This window comes from Symphalangus syndactylus, chromosome 7 (assembly GCF_028878055.3).
Source record: "Symphalangus syndactylus isolate Jambi chromosome 7, NHGRI_mSymSyn1-v2.1_pri, whole genome shotgun sequence".
Classification (NCBI taxonomy): domain Eukaryota; kingdom Metazoa; phylum Chordata; class Mammalia; order Primates; family Hylobatidae; genus Symphalangus; species Symphalangus syndactylus.
This window is the reverse complement of record NC_072429.2, coordinates 29,055,015-29,075,617: the sequence shown is the minus strand read 5'-3', so window position 1 is coordinate 29,075,617 and position 20,603 is coordinate 29,055,015. Positions and strand designations below refer to the sequence as shown.

Below are 20,603 nucleotides of genomic sequence, written 5' to 3'. Positions count from 1 at the left end.
GACCAGCCTGGACAACATGGTGAAACCCTGTCTCTACTAAAAATACAAAAATTAGCCAGGTGTGGCGTTGCATGCCTGTAGTCCCAGCTACTTGGAAGGCTGAGGCAAGGAACTGCTTAAAATTGGGAGGTGGAGGCTGCAGTGAGCTGAGATCGCGCCACTGCACTCTAGCCTGGGTGACAGAGCAAGACTCCATCTCAAAAAAAAAAAAAAAAAGAAAACATAGAAAGAAATATGTATTAACGGTAATTACCCCTCAACAGCAGAATCAGATGATTTTTGTTTGTCCATCGTATTTGCCTATATTTAAAAAAAATCTGTACAGCAAATTTTTATTTTAGTGATCAGGTCCTTAAAACTCTCCACAATACAGTAAATGTTATCAGGCCAAGAATAGAATATAAAGTAATTCATTGTGCCAGGAGGAATATCCAGTAAATATTATGTGAAAATATCTTAAGTGAACAGGCATTTCGTTAACTGTTACAATTTATGTGATATATTTTTATTTATAGTTTGAAGTAGTCCTGGCATTAAGGCAAAAGACTGCAAGTACACAAAGAAGTGGGACGTCTTAAGGTAACTTACTCTGTTGCTGAATCATTGTATTCAGTGATGGCTGCTGGGGTTTGGAAGGCTGCATACCAGGTAGTAAGTTGTCTAGGCTGATGTTTACACTGGGGTCAGACCAAGTAGAGGGCAAGGTTTTGCTGACTGATTTCTGGACCATATCTGTATTCTGATTATAGAGAGGATTAGGCTTCTGCAGCACTGTGCTAACATTTTGCAAAGGCTGGAAAATAGAAAAATTGCTCTAAAAATTAAGCATCTGTTCTATAAAAATTATCAGATGGCAATTTAATCACAACAATGAACTTCTGAAACAAAAAGAACCACTAATGTTCTATGCTAATGTCTTCAATACCCTGAATCGTTAGTTTCCCAAAGAGGTTCCTCTGAAGTAGCTTCCCAAAGAGGTTCCTCTGAAGTCCCAATCAGGTTTGAGGTAGATAAAACCAACAACTTACCTACACTAACAATTATTCTCCCATCACTCAAAGTCTAGAAGCTACCATCCCTGGCAAATGCCTAGGGGAACTACCAACTTTAGGTTAGTATAGCTTTAAGGAGATACACAAGTGGAAATTTATTCTTTCAAAACAGAATTCAGAGGCCAGGCGCAGTGACCTATGCCTGTAATCCCAGCACTTTGGGAGGCTGAGGTGGGCAGATCAGTTGAGGTCAGAAGTTCAAGACCAGCCTGGCCAACAGGATGAAACCCCATCTCTACTAAAAATACAAAATTAGCCAGGCATGGTGGCACACACCTGTAGTCCCAGCTACTTGGGAGGCTAAGGCAGGAGAATCGCTTTGAACCAAAGAGGTGGAGGTTGCAGTGAGCAGAGATCGTGCCACTGCACTCCAGCCTGGGCGACAGAGCGAGACTCTGTTTCAAAACAACAAAACAAAACAGAATTCAGGATATGATGTCTCACATTATACAAGGATATAAGGCAAAACCGTCAAAAAGCAATTTATATTTCACATATCCTGACTGACATTTCCCTGTTCTGTGTATACTTTTACTACCTAAAGTGAGCAACACTAACTGAACTGATTAGTATATGGACCAATGTAGGAGAAAGAAGAAATCCAGGAGAAAGAAGCAGAGGTTCCTAGTGGTTATTGAGGATAAATGTGTAAAGGACAGAAAAAAGGAACAGGAAGAGGAAGAATAATTAAAAATGTACCAATGCAAAGAATTACGACAGTTACAATTAAGACTGCAAATAAAGTAGACTGACTTTATGCTTAACTCATACATTAGGTCTTATTTCTGTTATACAGAGCAGTCACCTTTCTGCTTCTTTCTTCTTTTCCTTCATCCTAATACCCCAAAGATGAGAATCTACACATTAAAATGAGTAATTAGCATCATAAACACATATTCTCAATAGTTTGAGTCAAAAACAGCAAGTTCCTGGTACCAGACACATATTTTCCAAGCCTGCACTTGTTTGAATTCTAAGCTAGTACTAGGTAATTCGGATTTAACTATTAAATAGTGAATTAAGAAGCTCCCATTTTGGTTGTTTTTCTTTATGAAAATGAAAGTTGAAAGATGAGCCTATAAAACATTTATATAACGTAGAGCAGGTCCAGAATTGGGAAGAACATTCACCATTCGAGAGAATGATTTTCCATATTAGCAATAATTATTTACAACCAATGAATGATATTTCTTTAGGGACATGACCAGAAATTTTACTAAGTGGATACTTGCCATGAGTGAAACAATATCTCTATTTCTTTCTCTTTTCTTTTTTTTTTTTTTTTTTTTTGAGACAGAGTCTCACTCTGTTGCCCAGGCTGGAGTGCAGTGGCACGATCTCAGCTCACTGCAAGCTCCACCTCCTGGGTTCACGCCATTCTCCTGACTCAGCCTCCCAAGTAGCAGGGACTACAGGTGCCTGCCATCATGCCTGGCTAACTTTTTGTATTTTTAGTAGAGACTGGGTTTCACTGTGTTAGCCAGGATGGTCTCAATCTCCTGACCTCGTGATCCACCCACCTCAGCCTCCCAAAGTGCTGGGATTACAGTGGTGAGCCACTGCGCCTGGCTTATTTCTTTTTCTTAAAGACAATTTAAAAAAACTATCAAATACCAATTTGTTATAACAATAAATTTTTGCCATGTTCCTCCTCTGTACAAAGGCACCATGTTTGGCTTTACAGTGACTACAAGATGGGGAAGAAGGTCTTGCCTTCCAGAATGCAAATGACTATGCTAGGGGAGAGTATAAGGTAAATGAAATGTGCAAACGCGTATATATACACACACAGACACATGTTCATACACATAAAAAGGACTTGCTTATTCTTGTTTTATACTAATCTATCATTAGATGAGTTAGAGCATCTCAAAGATTATAAATAACAAATTCCAAGGGAACCAGACAACTTACCTGTGATCTTGACATAGGCAAACCAAGTCCCACAGTATTAGTGCTCATCATAGAGAAATTCATACTCTGGGAAGATGTCATGGTTGCCTGGGATGAGCCCATAAGATCAAACAGGTCTGAAGAATTCGAGGCAGCAGGAGGTGGGCCTAGAGCTGATTGGGAGCCACTAACAAGTTCTACTGCTGGCTGTGAGGCACTGCCAAAGAACTCGCCACCGGAAGCAACAGGGCCTGATGGGGCTTGGTTGAAGGCACTCCAGTCACCAAAGTCTCCATTCCCACTTGTTGCTGTTACTAAGACAGAAATAACTCTAAGGGTAAGAAACTTCATGAAATGCACAGAACAAATATAACAATCTATGAACCGAAACAAATTAGAGCTGATCTGAGTCCCCCCAGATTAACATCTGCAGGTACCATCTCCATCTGGACAGTATTCTTTCTCATGAATATTACACGAGAGTTAACGAGGTGGCAAAGAAAAAACAAACCTCCCAAATATAAAGTAAAATCCATCTCTTGGCAGCTCTGTAGGTGACACATTGAATTTACCATAAAAAAAATGGCCAGGCATGGTGGCTCATGCCTGTAATCCCAGGACTTTGGGAGGCCGAGGCAGGTGGATCACAAGGTCAGGAGATTGAGACCATACTGGCGAGCACGGTGAAACCTTGTCTCTACTAAAAATACAAAAAAATTAGCTGGGTGTTGTGACACACGCCTGTAGTCCCAGCTATTTGGGAGGCTCAGGCACAAGAATCACTTGAACCCGGGAGGCGGAGGTTGCAGTGAGCTGAGATTGTGCCACTGTACTCCAGCCTAGGTGACAGAGCAAGACCCGTCTAAAAAAAAAAAAGAAGAATTTCTCACTTATTTGGCCATACTTCCACTGACAATACAAGGGCTATAACCTTAGCACATTGCCTGCTTCAACTGGGACCATTTATTTACAATCAAAGAGAGGAGGAAAACTCATGTAATATTAAAAAACACAACCAAGCCAGAAACAAGCAAAACCCTATCATTACACTTTGCAAGTTTAAGGTTGAATGCATAAAATCCATACTCTTAATCACTACAGCCTTATCAATTTACCTCTAATCAATTTTTATATTGAAAGGAACAAATAAATATGAATAAATGGAAGCTGAAAAAGCAAAATGTGAACAAAGAGTTACATAAAAACTGTCATCTGAAAGCAAATAGTAAGTGTGTACCTTCCAAGTTAACACCATCTCTTTGCACTCCATGTTCATTTACAACTTGGAAATACATTTTGTCTAGCCTAAAAAGTGACCAACCACTACAATACCATGTCTCATTATGCTAAATATCAAAAGAGAATAATAATAGGGTGAAGTCTTTAAAATTACATTCTTCTATTACCATATTAAAATGTAAGCACCCTTGAAAGAGAAAATAATTCACTTAGAAACTCCAAGTTCTACTAACAATTTAATATAAAAATTGGGCTAATTTCTTTACCTCAGGGTTTTACTAATACATGTCTTTGATCTTTTTTTTTTTTTTAAGTGACTGCATTAAGAGTTTTACAGTTAAGTTCTAGATATTAAACAATTTAAACTAAGTAAGGCTGCTAGATCAACGTAAACTTTTATGCTGATTTTCTACGTGCTTGATCTATAATGCAGAATATGAATGGAAACTGGGGCAAAATGTGTTGCCCCACCTGAAAAGTTCATATCTGAAATGATTAAACACGGGAGGAAAAGATTTCTAGTGGGGCATATATTATTCAGAAATGATTAATCATTGTTGCAATGGTTTCAGCCCCCTGCGTAGTGGTGGTCAGGTTATATTAATCACATGCATACAGATGAAGAGATGTATCTCTTAGGCAACATTAACATATTCAAATTATTTGCATAGTAGGCAACTTTATATACATAAAAACTTTGAGAATTAGACAGGGAAGCTGTAAAATAAGGGTAACGTTTACGTTCCCTTTGGTTTGCCTAAAGTAAACCCTTAGAGGGCATAATCTTACTTTCAAAATGAAGCAGAAAATTATTCAACAATTCTAGTTTCTGGAAAATACTTGGAATTTACAAAAATAAGTAGTCAAAATAATCCCAAACCATTTTACAAGCTATGTATCTTTTTTCCTAACTCCTCACGAACCTAACCAAATATTATTAAGTATAAATTTTAATCCAGTTTAATATAACAGCAATAGATTATGTGACTTGTGATGAGTAACAACACTAATTCAGTTAAATTACATCTTTTCTCCCTGCCTCACCTCATGCTTAAGATTCTCATAGCTAAATTTTAAAAATATTCTCAAACTTCAGACTGACCAGATTTTATAAAACAAATACCACAACCTCTTCACAACCTTAAAAAAAAAATTAAAAGGACACTTAATAATGAATGTAGCCCCTATTCTATTAGGTTGGTGCAAGAGTAACTGCGACAATTGCACCTAATACATACCTCTATAGACACTATCCTCAAAAAGAACCATGACAAGTAACACTGTTCCCAGTTTTAGAAAGTTGAAGGCTCAGAGGCTTTCATAAAGTTAAACAGCTACCATATGGAAGGGGTAATAAGATAAAAATATTAATTAAAAAAAGAAATAGGCCTTTCACCTCAATCCTTGATGTTTAAGCCCATATTCTGTTTGAATGCTGTTTGTTTTAAAATTCTATTCTAATAAAGAATGAGAAAGTTTTGCCTGAGGTTCAACTGCTCATTTTAGGATATGTCAAAATGAAGTTCAGTTATTTTTCACATAAATGCTTTTAAGGCATCTAAATTAAGAAAGGAATGCATTTTAGTAAGATAGTTGGCCTGATCCCAATGTTCCTAACTTTCGTTCATGAAAATCATAAGCTAAACTAAACATAAACTATAATATTCTTGCTGCTATTAAATAAAATGAGATGATACAGAGATACTCACATCCTCCTTTCCCTTTCAAAAAAGCTAAACAAGAGTCACCTATGAATACGGGCAATTTTCTTTAGATGTACCTGAGTCTGTGACCAAAATAATTCATCTGGCAAATTTAAGGCATCTGCCCAATAAAATACCTTGCGAATAAATTCTTTAGGAATTATGAATTATGAATACTACAAGGAGAAAAACGACAGAAAGAAGCTGACTTGGGGGGAATGGGAGTTGTTTTTAATAACCTTTTAACCACCCTAGACTTCTGGCCAATCAAATCGAATCATACCTTGGGAAGGGAAACTGCCTGATGCAGCAGCTGAGCCAAAGTCAGCAAATCCTCCGAATAAATCAGCTGATCCTCCTAGAAGTTAAGAAAAAGTGAAAATTGTTAGAACTAGAGAAAAATTGTAAATAATTTCCGGAGGCCATTTTAGTGCCACACAAAAAGTACCTACTATTAGAGGCCCAGATGCCTCATAAAAGCTAAAGCTAGTCTGTTGACCTAGATTTTCATGTCACTATGTTCCCTATGAGCTACCATAGACTCTTTTCCCTTCCTCAGTCCTGTATCTAGTAAGATAAATGACACTGTATCTGTGGTTAAAATTATCTCACTAATATTTCACGAGCATAATGTGGAAAGAATACAACTTATCTAGCCAATTATGCTCTTTATAAGGAGTCTTCAATGGATTCTAAAACCTGAGTAAAATCCTGCTGGGGAATAAGATATTCACAAGACAAGTAAATAAAATGCAGGATCCTTGATTGGACCCCGGATTTTTTTTTTAATTGCTATCCTGAAATGACAGAATTGAGACACTAGGGAAATCTGAATGTGGTCTGTATATTAACAATACTGTTTTAATGTTAAATCCCAAGTATGATTATATCACGATCATAAAGGAGAATGTCCTTGTAAAGAGATATAGGCTGAAGTATTTTAGGGGCAAAATGTCATGACTGCAACTTCCTCTCAAATGATACAGATGAGCCAACAGTACACAACAAACAAATAAAAAGAACGAGAGAGAGAGAGATAAAGAAAATGGGGCAAATTTTCTGTACGTTTGTAATTTTTAAAAATAAAAAGGGAAAAGATGAAGTCCACTTCTATAAAATCATTTTAGAGTCTGGTGTGGTGGCTCATGCCTGTAAATCCCAGCACTTTGGAAGGATGAGGCAGCAGGATCGCTTGAACCCAGGAGTCGACAGATCAGCCTGGGCAATATAGTGAGGCTTCGTCTCTACAAAACCTTAAAATATTAAACTGAGCATGGTGGTGCGTGGCTGTAGCCCCAGCTACTCGGGAGGCTGAGATGGGAGGACTGCTTGAGCCCAGGAGGCAGAGGTTGCAGTGAGCCAAGATTTCTGCGCTCCAGATTGGGCAACACAGTGAGACGCTGTCTCAAAAAAAACAACAAACAACAAAACAAAACAATTATTTTAAGCAGAGACAGGGAGAAATATCAATACAATAGTTTTGGTGGACGTTTTCCCCCGTAGTGTTTACTACATAAAAGAGTAAATACTTGTATTTTGTATTTTTAATGCATGGAAAAAAAATAGCTTTTTTGCTACTTCTACATAGCTGTTTTTAAAAGGGTAAGACCCAAATTATAAGTCTGCAGATCAATCTCTGTGTGCGTAACATTACGTTCTGACATAAAATTTTATTTGTAAATACATGGGTAAGAATATTTACTTTTACCTGTAATTTCAATTATAACATTATTTCAAGTTGTAATATTCCTTTTTTTCTCAACTTTGGTGAAATAGACCAATATCCGAAACTTTAAATAGTTGTCCTTATTTTTATCTGTCCTTAAAGATTTCACCTCTTAATAGTCACAACCTTAGAAGTCTACAGCAGTTCAATGATGGTGCTTTTAGTGTTATGTGAACATTGTATGTGTTACATCACAGCTGCTTAGCCCGCAGTGCTTAGAAACTAGCCAGGTGGGACTGGAACATCTGGGCTGCACTCAAAACACCACCAGGGACAGCTTCCAACATCTGGTGCCATTTCTGAATTGTCTTATCGCTGCAAGACATTCTGCCCCATCTGCTACACTCAACTGGGTTAATTAAACTAGAACCATCTCCCCTTCTTAATATATGGCCAACAGTAATAAAAGGAACAAATCAGTTTCTGATATGTGTGCACTTGGTATTTCTTTTTAATGCACACTTACTATAGTCGACTAGCAGCAGGCATAACTAATTCCTCATTTCTTCACCACAGATGCACATGCTCATATATATATATATCTCCTCACTCACCAGTTGACTAATGCCAACCAAAGTGAAGGTGCTTCAATTCTATCTACACTACAGCTTAGTCTAATTTTTACTTCATCTAAAAGAGAGTATCACAGTGATCTGGTTTTCTCTTCCTTAAAGGTACATACATCATGATAAAATGTGACAAGGAACACAGAAGTTCAATGAGTTATATATGTTTAAACCATTTAAACAAGCACACATGTTAATAAAATCTAGCAAGTAAATGAATGCTTCAAACAGCTGCTGCTTAATATTCATAAGTTTGTTTTCTGTAAAGTTCCTTTATGTTAAAAACATTGGTCAAGTATACTGTTGGGTAACAGAATGACAGTTAATCAATTAATATTAACGGATTTAAAAATTAAAGATTATTTTAATTTGCTTCACTTAAGCAGTGAATAAACATCAATATATAACTTATTATACCAAACGAGTTAGGGATTTTCTTTTCTTTTTTTCTTTGTTTTTGAGACAGAGTTCCACTCATCACTCAGGCTAGAGTGCAATGGTGCACTCTCAGCTCACTGCAACCTCCACCTTCTGCCTCCCAAGTAGCTGGGATTACAGGTGCCCGCCACCACGCCCAGCTAATTTTTTTATTTTTAGTAGAGACGGGGTTTTGCCATGTTGGCCAGGCTGGTCTCGAACTCCCGACCTCAAGTGATCTACCTGCCTCAGCTTCCCAAAGTGCTGGGATTATAGGCGTCAGCCACCGCCCCTGGAGGGGTTAGGGATTTTCAAATCTTATTCAGTCTAAGCTACAAAGAAAATACATGTTGAGGATAAAAGCTGTAGATCACAACTTCAAACTGGCAAGAAATTTTATTTCTGACATATCCTGTATTTAGTATTTCAGATAATTACCTACCTTCTATCACCAAAACAGAAATTATATGATGTTCATAACTTATCTATAGCAAATAGTATTCCTCTCCATCTACTTTACAGGGATTTTGATTTCAACATGAGTAGCTTACGAATATTGGGAGCAAAAATTGGAAAGATGCATGTAACTATTTTACAAATAGAAGTTGCCTTTCTCTGAAAATGTTTTTTCTCTCTAATCTTTTAAAGTGCCACATACTATGCTTTTACTGGTACTTTAAGAAATGTGATCTTCAACTTTGAAAACGGTCTCAAAAATTAAAAATCTCTTTATTTAGAAAATGTTTCTCTCTCCTAGGACTATCCATATCTATATGTATGATATGCATACCAAATTCCACATTCATTTTCTATACTTAAGCATTTTCCCAGATAACTTCTATCTAAATTTATATTCTAAAGGGATATAAATAAGAGTCTACCAAAAATTGCTGCATGTGGAAGACTGCTAATTTTCACAACAAGTGCTATCCTTCAAGATTCCCACATGAGAACTGTCATTATAAATGAACCATTTCCATCTGCCTTTTCAGGGCAGCAAGGAGGTTATTTACAGTCACCAGCTGGGACCATGTATTTCCCAAAGCAACATTGTGAACAAGAAAATACAGCTAAACTAGACAGTACTTAAATGACAAATGGAAATTTTCTTTGACAAAAAAATTTAATCTAGATTACATTAAGACAAACTTTTGCATGAAGAATTCTTATACAACATTAAAGCAATGGCAAAGTGCAAAAAAATATGTAAATACATAACAAAGAATTATTATCTATAATACACAAGTTTTAGAATATCAATAAGGATGAATACTCCTAATAAAGAACATGAATAGATAGTAACAACTGGCCTATAAAAATACGAAGTGTTCAAACTCAATCATCAATGCAAAATAAAATGAAATATTATTTTCTCTTTACCAAACTGAAAAAGCTTTAAAAGGTGCTATTGTACTACAAAATTTTGGAAAAAATAAAAAAAAACTAATGTCTAGAAAACAAGGGATTAACTGGCTAAATTATAGCCACCCAATGTAAGATTATAAAGCAATGAAAAGTATTATAAAAGAATACCAACTATCATAAGAAAATGGTCATGAGGGCTGGGCACGGTGGCTCACGCCTGTAATCCCAGCACTTTGGGAGGCCAGCGCGGGCAGATCACGAGGTCAGGAGATCGAGACCATCCTGCCTAACACAGTGAAACCCTGTCTCTACTAAAAATACAAAACAAAAAAAATCAGCCGGGCATGGTGGCAGGTGCCTGTAGTCCCAGTTACTCGGGAGGCTGAGGCAGGAGAATGGCGTGAACCCAGAAGGCGGAGCTTGCAATGAGCCGAGATCGCGCCACTGCACTCCAGCCTGGGCGACAGAGCAAGACTCCATCTCAAAAAAAAAAAAAAAAGAAGAAAATGGTCACGAGATCTTAGGTGAAAAGCAGTTTATCAAAATATATAAATAAATGACTAAAACCCAGAAAAACCCAAACAAATGAAAAGTCATATCTAAAAGCCTGAAAAAGATTTGCCACATAATAAATGCTTAAATAACTACATTAATGGAATATGTAGAAAATGTATTTTAAAAAGATATTCACCAGATTAATACTTTATGTGTCTAAATTATGGTAAATCACTTGTTTCCACCAAATTGAGCATGCATTACTTTTAATAATCAGTGAAAAAGAGAATATACTGAAAAAATTTTATTTTCAGGAAACTTAGTTTAAAACTAGAGACAACCCCTACTCAAATGATAAGTTAATGTAATAAGAATGGAACAAGGTGAGTATTTACGTGTTCATGTAAATGTCTTCAACTAACTAGCGATTACTGGGTACAAAGCAGCAGGTTCAAATGTAAATGTAATACACATTTTGGATTTGATATACCTTAATCCTTTTAAACGTTTCTTTTTAACTTAAAAAATTCAAAATATATTGCAAGTCATTTAAGTTCTATCTGTATTGATTATGCTGAATTTTCTCTTCAACCTCATTTATTGTACTAGAAATATCTAGTGTAACAGTATGTTAATCAAGACCTAAATTTCTTAATTACAAAGGGACAAAGGAGACAAGTTGGACTTCTTTTTAAAGAGATGAGATAAACTAAAAAAAGAAATGGGACAGTTTTTGGCATTCTATTTCTAATTGGCTTATTTTCTAAATATAGTCACACATTTCTCAATGACAGAATGCACTGGGGCGTTAGGCAATTTTGTCATTATGCAAACATCATAGAGTGTACTTACACAAACCTACTTAGCCTACTACATATCTAGGCTATAAGGTATAGCCTATTACTCTTTGACTTCAAATCTGTACATCATGTCACTATACTGGATACCGTAGGCAACTGTAACACAATAGAAAGTGTTTGTATATCTAAACATAAGAAAGGTACGGTAGAAATATAGTATTGTATATGGGACCATGGTCACATACTATGCAGTCCATGACTGTACTTTAAATTATTTTTCATTTCTTAAAATGTTTACTTAGAAATGTACTTTATGTAAAAGCAATTGAAACACCATGTAAGTACAGGTTTTAAAAGAATATCACCACAATGGGACATTTATTAAGATATAGTCTCAAGTAAATCTTGATAGTTAGGTTTTACATATATACTTTTAAACTTGGTAAGATATTCTACAATGATTTTACCATATATACTTTTGAGAATGCTAAGAACATGTAATCACACACACACGAAAATCTGAACATTTTCTCAGAGGATATATTTAGCTCGTGACTGGTACAGATGCCATATCTGCTTAGCTTTACAGTTTGTACCCACATTGCTTGCATGATGGTACTATTATAAATATGGGCACATCTGGTAAATGACACCCAAATGACATACCAAATAGCAATGTTAATATGGTGGATTCTTATACCTTCTCATGTGTAAGTGCTAAAGATTTAATGTCCAATTTCCTTTCACTGCTGAATTCAATGTAAAAGATATTATTAAAATATTTAAGTAGAGATTGGGAGTAACTAAATTTATGTACTGATTGAAGAGGGAACTGCACAAACTGGTTAAACATACAGTTTCAAATAGGAGATAGCTTTAATTTTAAAAAATCCTTCTAATATCAATCTCTATTAGTTGCTTTTAATTAAGACAAAATAAACTTTAAGGCAAGAAACCTTCTAGATTTCATTCAAACTTTCTCAGTTACTATACTAATATCAGTTGCTACTTCTATTTAATTAGTCAAACTACTGTTTGCACTGGAGAAGACAAACCACTCAAAGGTTCCTTGTCAAGTAAAGGAAGCATGTTGGTATTTAATAATTCTCTCTGTTCAAAGCAATCTTGATGTCATGGAGGAAAAGTTACATCCATCCATCTGACCTTCCTAGTTAATTCTTCTCTGATTGCTCCATTAAAACTTTCCACAGATGCATGAAAGGGGCCCTTTAAATATTTCATGCCAGGAAGTCCAAAATAGTTGATATTCTGTGACACTATATCTGTATTATATGACTACATGCTAACTACCAGTTAATTCTACAGTTCAAATCTTAAACATATAAAAATACATCACATAAGTTGTTACACAACTAATGTAGCTGTCTGTAACCTTGGGCATTACAGTCCAAGTTTAAAGAATAATTTTAGGAACAGTTTGCAGTTACAGAAAAAAGGGAAAGGGAATTGAAGAATTTCAGAAAGTAGGCCGGCCGGGAGTGGTGGCTCACGCCTGTAATCCCAGTACTTTGGGAGGCCAGAACAGGTGGATCACCTGAGGTCAGGAGTTTGAGACCAAGCTGGCCAACATGGACAAACCCTGTCTCTACTAAAAATACAAAAATCAGCTGGGCGTGGTGGCACATGCCTGAAATTCCAGCTACTCGGGAGACTGAGGCAGGAGAATTGCTTGAACCTGGGAGGTAGAGGTTGCAGTGAGCCAAGATTGTGTACTGCACTCTAGCCTGGGCGACAAGGGCAAAACTCTGTCTCAAAAAAAAAAAAAAAAAAAGAAAAAGAAAGTAGGTCAAACCAGATGTCTGGGCCAGGTGCAGTGGCTCACACCTGTAATCGCAGCACTTCGGGAGGCCGAGGCAGGCAGATCACCTGAGGTCAGGAGTTCAAGACCAGCCTGGCTAAAACAGTGAAACTCTGTCTCTACTAAATATACAAAAATTAGCCAGGCATGGTGGCAGGTGACTGTAATCCCAGCTACTCGAGAAGCTTAGGCAAGAGAATTGGTTGAATAAAGTTCATGCCTAGTCCAAGAATTTTAACATAGTAGGTAAAGGAGGAAATAACAGAGGGCTTTATATTATATTAATTATACTAAACTATCAATGAAAAGTAATTTCCAGAGGGCTTTATATTACATTAATTATACTAAACTATCAATGAAAAGTAATTTCCATCACAGACTTACATTTAAATGTTAAAGTTTTGTTTTTTTTTTTTTGAGAGAGTCAAAAAAGAATCACCCCAGCTGGAGTGTAGTGGCATGATCTCAGCTCACTGCAAACTCCACCTCCTGGGTTCAAGCGATTCTCCTGCCTTAGTCTCCTGAGTAGCGGAGATTACAGGTGCCCATCACCACGCCAAGCTAATTTTTGTAGTTTTAGTAGAGACAAGGTTTCACCATGTTGGCCATGCTGGTCTCGAACTCCTGACCTCAGGTGATCCGCCTGCCTCAGCTTCCCAAAGTGCTGGGATTACAGGTGTCAGCCACTGCGCACAGCTGCAATTCAGCTTTGAAAAATCATTACACACAACTGGGAATAATACATTTACTTTGCACATGAGTCATACCCCCATCTTACTGTCTACATTTTAATGTGAAATGAACTTAGGCTTGGAAAGACTGTCTTTAAACAGAAGTTGTATTTGTTAAGCTATTTTGACACGTCATACAATAGTTTATTAAAACTCCATAATCATCAAATGCAACCCTAAAAATATCAATTTTCTTGAAAACAACTGATCAGAAATTACTCAAAATCTAGCACATACTGGAAATCAAAGTGAAGAAATCATCAATCCCATCTATGAGAAATTCAAGGTAAACCGTTCTTTTGCTGTAGCCCTCTCTCTTTTTTTTTTTCGAGATGGAGTTTTTCGCTGTTGTCACCCAGGCTGGAGTGCAATGGCGCGATCTCTGCTCACTGCAACCTCCGCCTCCTGGCTTCAAGAGATTCTCCTGCCTCAGCCTCCCGAGTAGCTGGGATTACAGGCACCTGCCACCATGCCCGGCTAATTTTTGTATTTTTAGTAGAGACAGGGTTTCATCATGTTGGCCAGGCTGGTCTCGAACTCCTCATCTCAGGTGATCCACCTGCCTCGGCCTCCCAAAGTGCTGGGATTACAGGGGTCAGCTACCACGCCCAGCCGCCCTCTTTAAATATGTTTGATAGTTACATACTTTCAGAGAATGTCATTCCTCTGACTGAAGCACTTGCCATTGTTTATCACTAGACAACTATTTGTGACTCTGATTAATGATTATTTTCTCCACTTGACCTTTGCATGAGGACAACAACTCTGTTTTTTACAAGCACCCAGATCAGTGTCTGATTCAATGAATATTTGTTCAATTAAAATAATAAAAAGTTAAATGATCTCTAGGCATGCCCAAGGTGACAGCCGCAATTAAAATTTAGGGAAAGACGGTAAAATGTGCAGAGCAGTACCTTTTGTTTATAAAGAAAGTAAAGGCAACAGTTTAAATGCAATTTTTTGTTTCTCCAAGTTAATCTTAAAAAATTAAAAATGGAAACTATAGATTCCAAAATCTATGATGAAAAATTTCTGAAAGTACATGATGCCTTGAAATACTATTTATTATTAATTAGGGAAGACACAGTACATCAGGTATGAGGAGTCATTATAATCTAAGTATGATAATGATTTGAGGATACTATTATTAACCACCAATAAGTACTGACCACAAAGTTTTGCTAGTCTGAGGGTGGGTCAGAAAAAGGTATAAAATAGGGATAGAGAAATGGGTGTACATACAAAAAGATAAGCAAAAATAACACAATGATTCCAAATAATGCTCAAGACTCACTAATTTCACATAAAAAATGAACCCAATGCAAATAAGTGATTTTATTTTTCAATCTATCTTTTATTTGGCATTTTAAAAAATGACTCTCAAACCAAGGTTACCAAAAAAAAAAAAAGGCCAATGTAGAAGCTTACCTGTTGACTGGCTGGTGCCATCAAACAGATCAACAAGGTCACCAGATGACTTGCTGCTAGGCACTGAAGTCTGCAAACACACACATAACTCAGGAGCTTAGAAATGCTTGCTTTTCTAAAAATCAGCTCTATCCATCTCTAATTCTCAACTTAGACATACACACCTGTAATTAGCTTAATAAGGGTAGGGTTTTCTGGAAAAAGAGTACTGACCTTGAATCCTTATGGAGAGGCAGCAAGCACTTTTAAGTACCTCCATTCCCAGCAGTGTAAAAGTCTCTTAACATTGACACTTTTTTTCCTACCTCACTTTTCTGACTGCATTTCACTCTGGAAAATGCAATTGCCAGATCCCACTCAAATCTTAATGGTAAGTATCAGTTCATTAAAAAAAAAAAAACAAAAAAACCCTAGCATATGTACCAGTCCCGTACAATATACTGAGTCATAATTGCCCAGTATAAAAAGGCCAAGACATTGGCCTGTTAAAGTCTTACAAGAAAGCTCCCTAGATAATTCCAAGGCTTGAGATCCACTGGATTAGAGGTCAAGATCCTAAACAGCTCTAAATTTTTATGAACCTTAGCAATACTTATTGTTTGTATATCACATAAGTTAGTATAATTCTATGTTATTTGATATATTCTGATATGTTTCATATTTAGTTCCCAAACTAAACTGAGGCCTATACCTGTAATACTATTTTTATCTTCTCCACAGAGCTAAGCACCCTGATACCTAAATACCTATGTCCAATATGTTCGATATATACATGCTAAATTAGAACTCAATTAGGCAATGGGGAAACACTAAGATCCTAGGCATGTTGATTTGAACTTTGAAGACTAAAATACTGTGATTCCAAAACACCTTTAAAAAGAGATCCAAATGAGTTGGGTAACTTTCTAAGAATTTCAACCTTCTAGACTTTTTTTTTGAGGGGAGGAGGGTAAATGAAAACAAAAAAGAAAAAGCTTGTACTGCCGGGCGCGGTGGCTCACGCCTGTAATCCCAACACTTTGGGAGGCCGAAGGAGGTGGATCACTTGAGGTCGGGAGTTCAAGACCAGCCTGACCAACATGGAGAAAGCCCCGTCTCTACTAAAAACACAAAAAAATTAGCTGGGCATGGTGGCGAATGCCTGTAATCTCAGCTACTCGGGAGGCTGAGGCAGGAGAATCGCTTGAACCTGGGAAGCGGAGGTTGCGGTGAGCCAAGATCGTGCCATTGCACTCAAGCCTGGGCAACAAGAGTAAAACTCGGTCTCCAAAAAAAAAAAAAAAGAAAAAGAAAAAGAAAAAGCTTGTACTACAAATATAAAATATTTATTGCAGATTGTCATATATTCAGGCCATACGACAAACTGTTATTTAAAATCCTTTAAGACATGTGATAAAAGTCTCAATCTATTATTAAAAAAATTATACAGATATTTGGCAAAAGCTGACGTGGTATTTGTTATTGCAACTAAGCAGGCCTGGTTTTATTTTCAGAGTCACCTACAATCTGCTGGATACATTAGAAAACTGTTTTTCCCAGCTTTTAGCTATTTCTCTTGCAAAGACACAAACTGGGGAGACAGTAGTTGGGGAAAGCGACAAAAACAATAATTTAGTCTTTTGAGGCAAATCTCCCTATTTGGCAGATTTCTGTTGAAAAGACTAGGGTTTGGCCAGGTACCTAGCAGGCGGATTTCATGTCTATGGTAAATAAAAACAAATGGTAAAAGAGGCAGTGCTTCTTCTGATACTGATCAATAATGACTGTGAGGCAAACACGCCTCCCTTTATAGGCAATGTTTCTACATTAAATGAGATAACTTGTCCCTATATATCTCTTCTTAACGCCCTCGTTTGTCATTTCTTAAAACTTTCAAATACTTCCAATGTTTTCTTTAGTGAATCTACTTGTGGTTGGTAACCAGTATTGCCTAGAAGGGAACAGATGCACTACATTCTGATTCACAACCTTCCCCAAATGAACCAAAAGTGTCATTTCTACTTTCACAGAAAGTACCCAATCATTCAGCAATTGGACAGGTTTCTCCCCTCAAAGAGATTTCTTATTATTAATGTCTCTGGGTAATACATGCCAGATGATCTATAATTAATATGATTGCCTAGAAATGCCCAAGCCTACTAATGCAGGAATTCTAAGAGCGGTTTATAAAAATAAAACCATGTATAATGTGTAAACTACTGCCATTCCCACCTTAACTGAAGACTGAGGTGTGTGGGTTGAAGCATTCTGATCTGGACTTGCTTTGTCCCCTGTGTAATGTGCTGCTGCTCCAAGATCAATGGTTTTGGAAGGATTTGCTGTGCGCTTGTGTCTGGTTGTGGTGGTCTCTGTGGCCTGTGTGATATGAATATGCTTTGTCGTCACAGTCTCCTCTTCATCTTTGAATTCACCTTTGGGAGATCTGCCTCTTCTCGCTTTCTTTTCCTCATCGCTGTCGCTAAAAGATATTAAAAATGAAGCAAAATAATAAGACGGGATTATTTTAAAATGGGTCCCTCAGTGATTTGAGCTAAAGAATTTCAAATGCAGTAACTCCAAAATTTCATACTTTGACTACTTGACAGGGATCAACAGAATGTTATCTAAGCTGTCTGAATAATGATATGTGTGCGCTGGGGAGGGGAAGTGGAAACACAGAGAATATCCTATATAAGTCTAAAATACTGCTACAAAAAAGTATTTACATAAATGTGTATAAATAAAAAATGTCAAAATAACTCATTTTTGTTTATTACAGATTTAAGCTTAATTTAAAAATAAAATAGCAGGATTTGATATCAGAATCCACGATAAGACCCTGAGAGTTCAAACACTTGCATTTGATGATTATTTTCTTGACACGGATTGTGTGCGAATAGCTATAGTTCCACTTTTATAACACAATTCTGCATCAACTCTCAAAGACTAATGTGTGTACATAATAAAATATTAAAAGTTCAATGGATGCTAAAAAAACATACATCTTAATTCAAATAATTAAACTCTCATCTGTAAATGCATGAAAATGTAAGGGAATGCACTTTACAACTGTGCTATTTTACTATAGTATCAGGAGATCAAACTTTTATATAACTATAGAAAATGCTTTCTAGAAAACAACTATATTTAAAATATTTTAAAGATAATTCTCCCTCAGCCACATTCAACAATTTTTTCTTTCCTTTTTCTTTAATAGTGAAAAAGATTTTAAAAACTAAAGAGTAAAAACCTGGGTTTTTCATATGCTAGGAATGAAAATATCAGCCCTAGTCTGTTCTCTAGTAACAAGTCATTGGGTTTTTTTCTTTTTTTTCTTTTTTTTTTGAGACGGAGTCTCGCTCTGTCGCCCAGGCTGGAGTGCAGTGGCGCAATCTCGGCTCACTGCAAGCTCCGCCTCCTGGGTTCACGCCATTCTCCTGCCTCAGCCTCTCTGAGTAGCTGGGACTACAGGCGCCCGCCACCACGCCCGGCTAATTTTTTGTATTTTTAGTAGAGACGGGGTTTCACCGTGGTCTCGATCTCCTGACCTCGTGATCCGCCCGCCTCGGCCTCCCAAAGTGCTGGGATTACAAGCGTGAGCCACCGCGCCCGGCCCGTCATTGGGTTTTTTTCTGATGTAAGTAGGAGACAGAGAGAGAGAGAAAGAAATATTACTTGAAACATGTTCCATTACCTGTATTACTTAATTTTAGAGCAGGTGGTTTAATTTATAAATATTCCGGAATATAATGTTTAAAATTCTCCTTTAAACTATGACTACTGCTGATGCAATTTACCTCAGACTGAACTACAGCAACTTGTACTTAAATATAAACCAACCTGGAACTTGTATAAATCAAAGATCAAAAAGAATGACTTCCCACACAGAGCAAAGGGGTTAAATTTATTTTTATATATAAACATTTTAAGGAACCTTCAAGTTCTGATATGCATTCAAAAGCCCTTACTAATTTCTCAACAACAAATGACCTGAAGATTCCCATTAGTCCTACAAGTAAAACCGAAATTTCTTACTTTTTTGGTGTCTAATTTTATTTCAGCACAAAATAATTTATTTACAAGTTGAAAATATAAATCTGACTAGCACACGATGAAATGGAAGCTCCATATCTGATCAATGTTCAAGAATTCCTGAATGTAATAGTGAACTAATAAGTATGAAATTCAGGTAACATGCCATCGAGACTGAGGTCACATGCAACTCTGTCAAAAAATCTACTCTTCTCTCACAAATACTTTAAGATAAAAAGTTCCTGGTGTGCCCTATCATTATCACGATAAATCACGTTCACTGCATTTTCACTCTTTTAAACCTAAATACTCTTTAAAGATTTAGAAACTCTAGGAGATCCTGTTTTACAGACAACACAAAAAATAAAAATCATGGGAGAAACAGAAATAAAAGAAGAGTAGAGAGACAAAGAAAAGAAAAACTAAGGATAGAAGGGCAAAGGAGAGAAAGTAACAACACAGAACACACAGATATCTAACCAGCCTACATGGCCTTATTGTTTATAAGTAAAACCTAAGACCCAACCAGACTGTGTGGATCTGCCTAAAGTAACACAGTTAGTGGTGGAACTGAGCCTGCCCTGAAATGTCTCTTTTTCAAGACTGTTTGAAAAACTGGAACGTGATCTTTGAAGAGCCAGAACTTATTTTTAGCACTTTGAATAAATCTATTTTACAAGTATATATCTAGCTTTTTTATTACTGAAAAAGGATGCATATGATAATTATAAATACTAAACACTGGGAGGGAAATGGTGCCCATTTCAAATATATGGAGCTGTTTCCCTCATTCATGTTTTTGTGGCCTGTGTAAGTTTTGGCTTGGTTTGGAAAACATTATTGAAATTATGGCCATTATTCTGTTGGTATTTCCTGAGCAGGCATTCCAGGGATTTAAAAGATATGAAAACATCCTTAAAATACACTAATTAGATTGTATTTTTGTTTGGACCTCTTTTTAATGATCCCTAATTCTGAACTATTAGGATTTTTGGCGCAGGGTAAAGAAAAAGAGATGGTATTTAGTTACGAGAACTCACTTGAAGGCTTGGTTCCATCACTAACTGTGTTATTTACGCAAGTCCACACAATGTGATTGGGTTTTAGGTTTTACTTATAAACAATAAAGGCAAAATTCTTACTCTACTCTAGTAGAGACATTGTGAGGCACAAATGATAAAGGTCAAATTTACAAAGTAAAATTTGCTCTGTAAATTAAGTGCTTACATGCATTACCCTTTACATTGTCTAGAAAAATTGGTTTATAATAATATTGGTAAGTAAGAACAAAAGTGACTGCTGCAAAGCTCAAAGTATTGTTTTATGTAAAACTAAATACTAACGTCCTACCATCAGAA

General features: G+C 36.6%; 1 protein-coding gene across 5 annotated transcripts in view; it reads right to left on the bottom strand.

Moving 5' to 3' along the window:
* Window positions 1-20,603, bottom strand: part of CLINT1 (clathrin interactor 1) — a 71,397-nt gene that overhangs the window by 2,470 nt on the left and 48,324 nt on the right. For 2 of the 5 annotated variants that reach the window (XM_055285455.2, XM_055285457.2), the window contains exons 7-11: window positions 17,446-17,692; window positions 15,235-15,304; window positions 6,171-6,245; window positions 2,967-3,259; window positions 589-793 (exon numbers count right to left, since the gene is read on the bottom strand). In XM_055285455.2, coding sequence (XP_055141430.1) covers window positions 589-793; window positions 2,967-3,259; window positions 6,171-6,245; window positions 15,235-15,304; window positions 17,446-17,692 — 890 coding nt within the window. The remainder of the gene's footprint in view (window positions 1-588; window positions 794-2,966; window positions 3,260-6,170; window positions 6,246-15,234; window positions 15,305-17,445; window positions 17,693-20,603) is intronic. The other 3 variants (XM_055285456.2, XM_063642658.1, XM_063642659.1) reach the window with 3 other exon arrangements.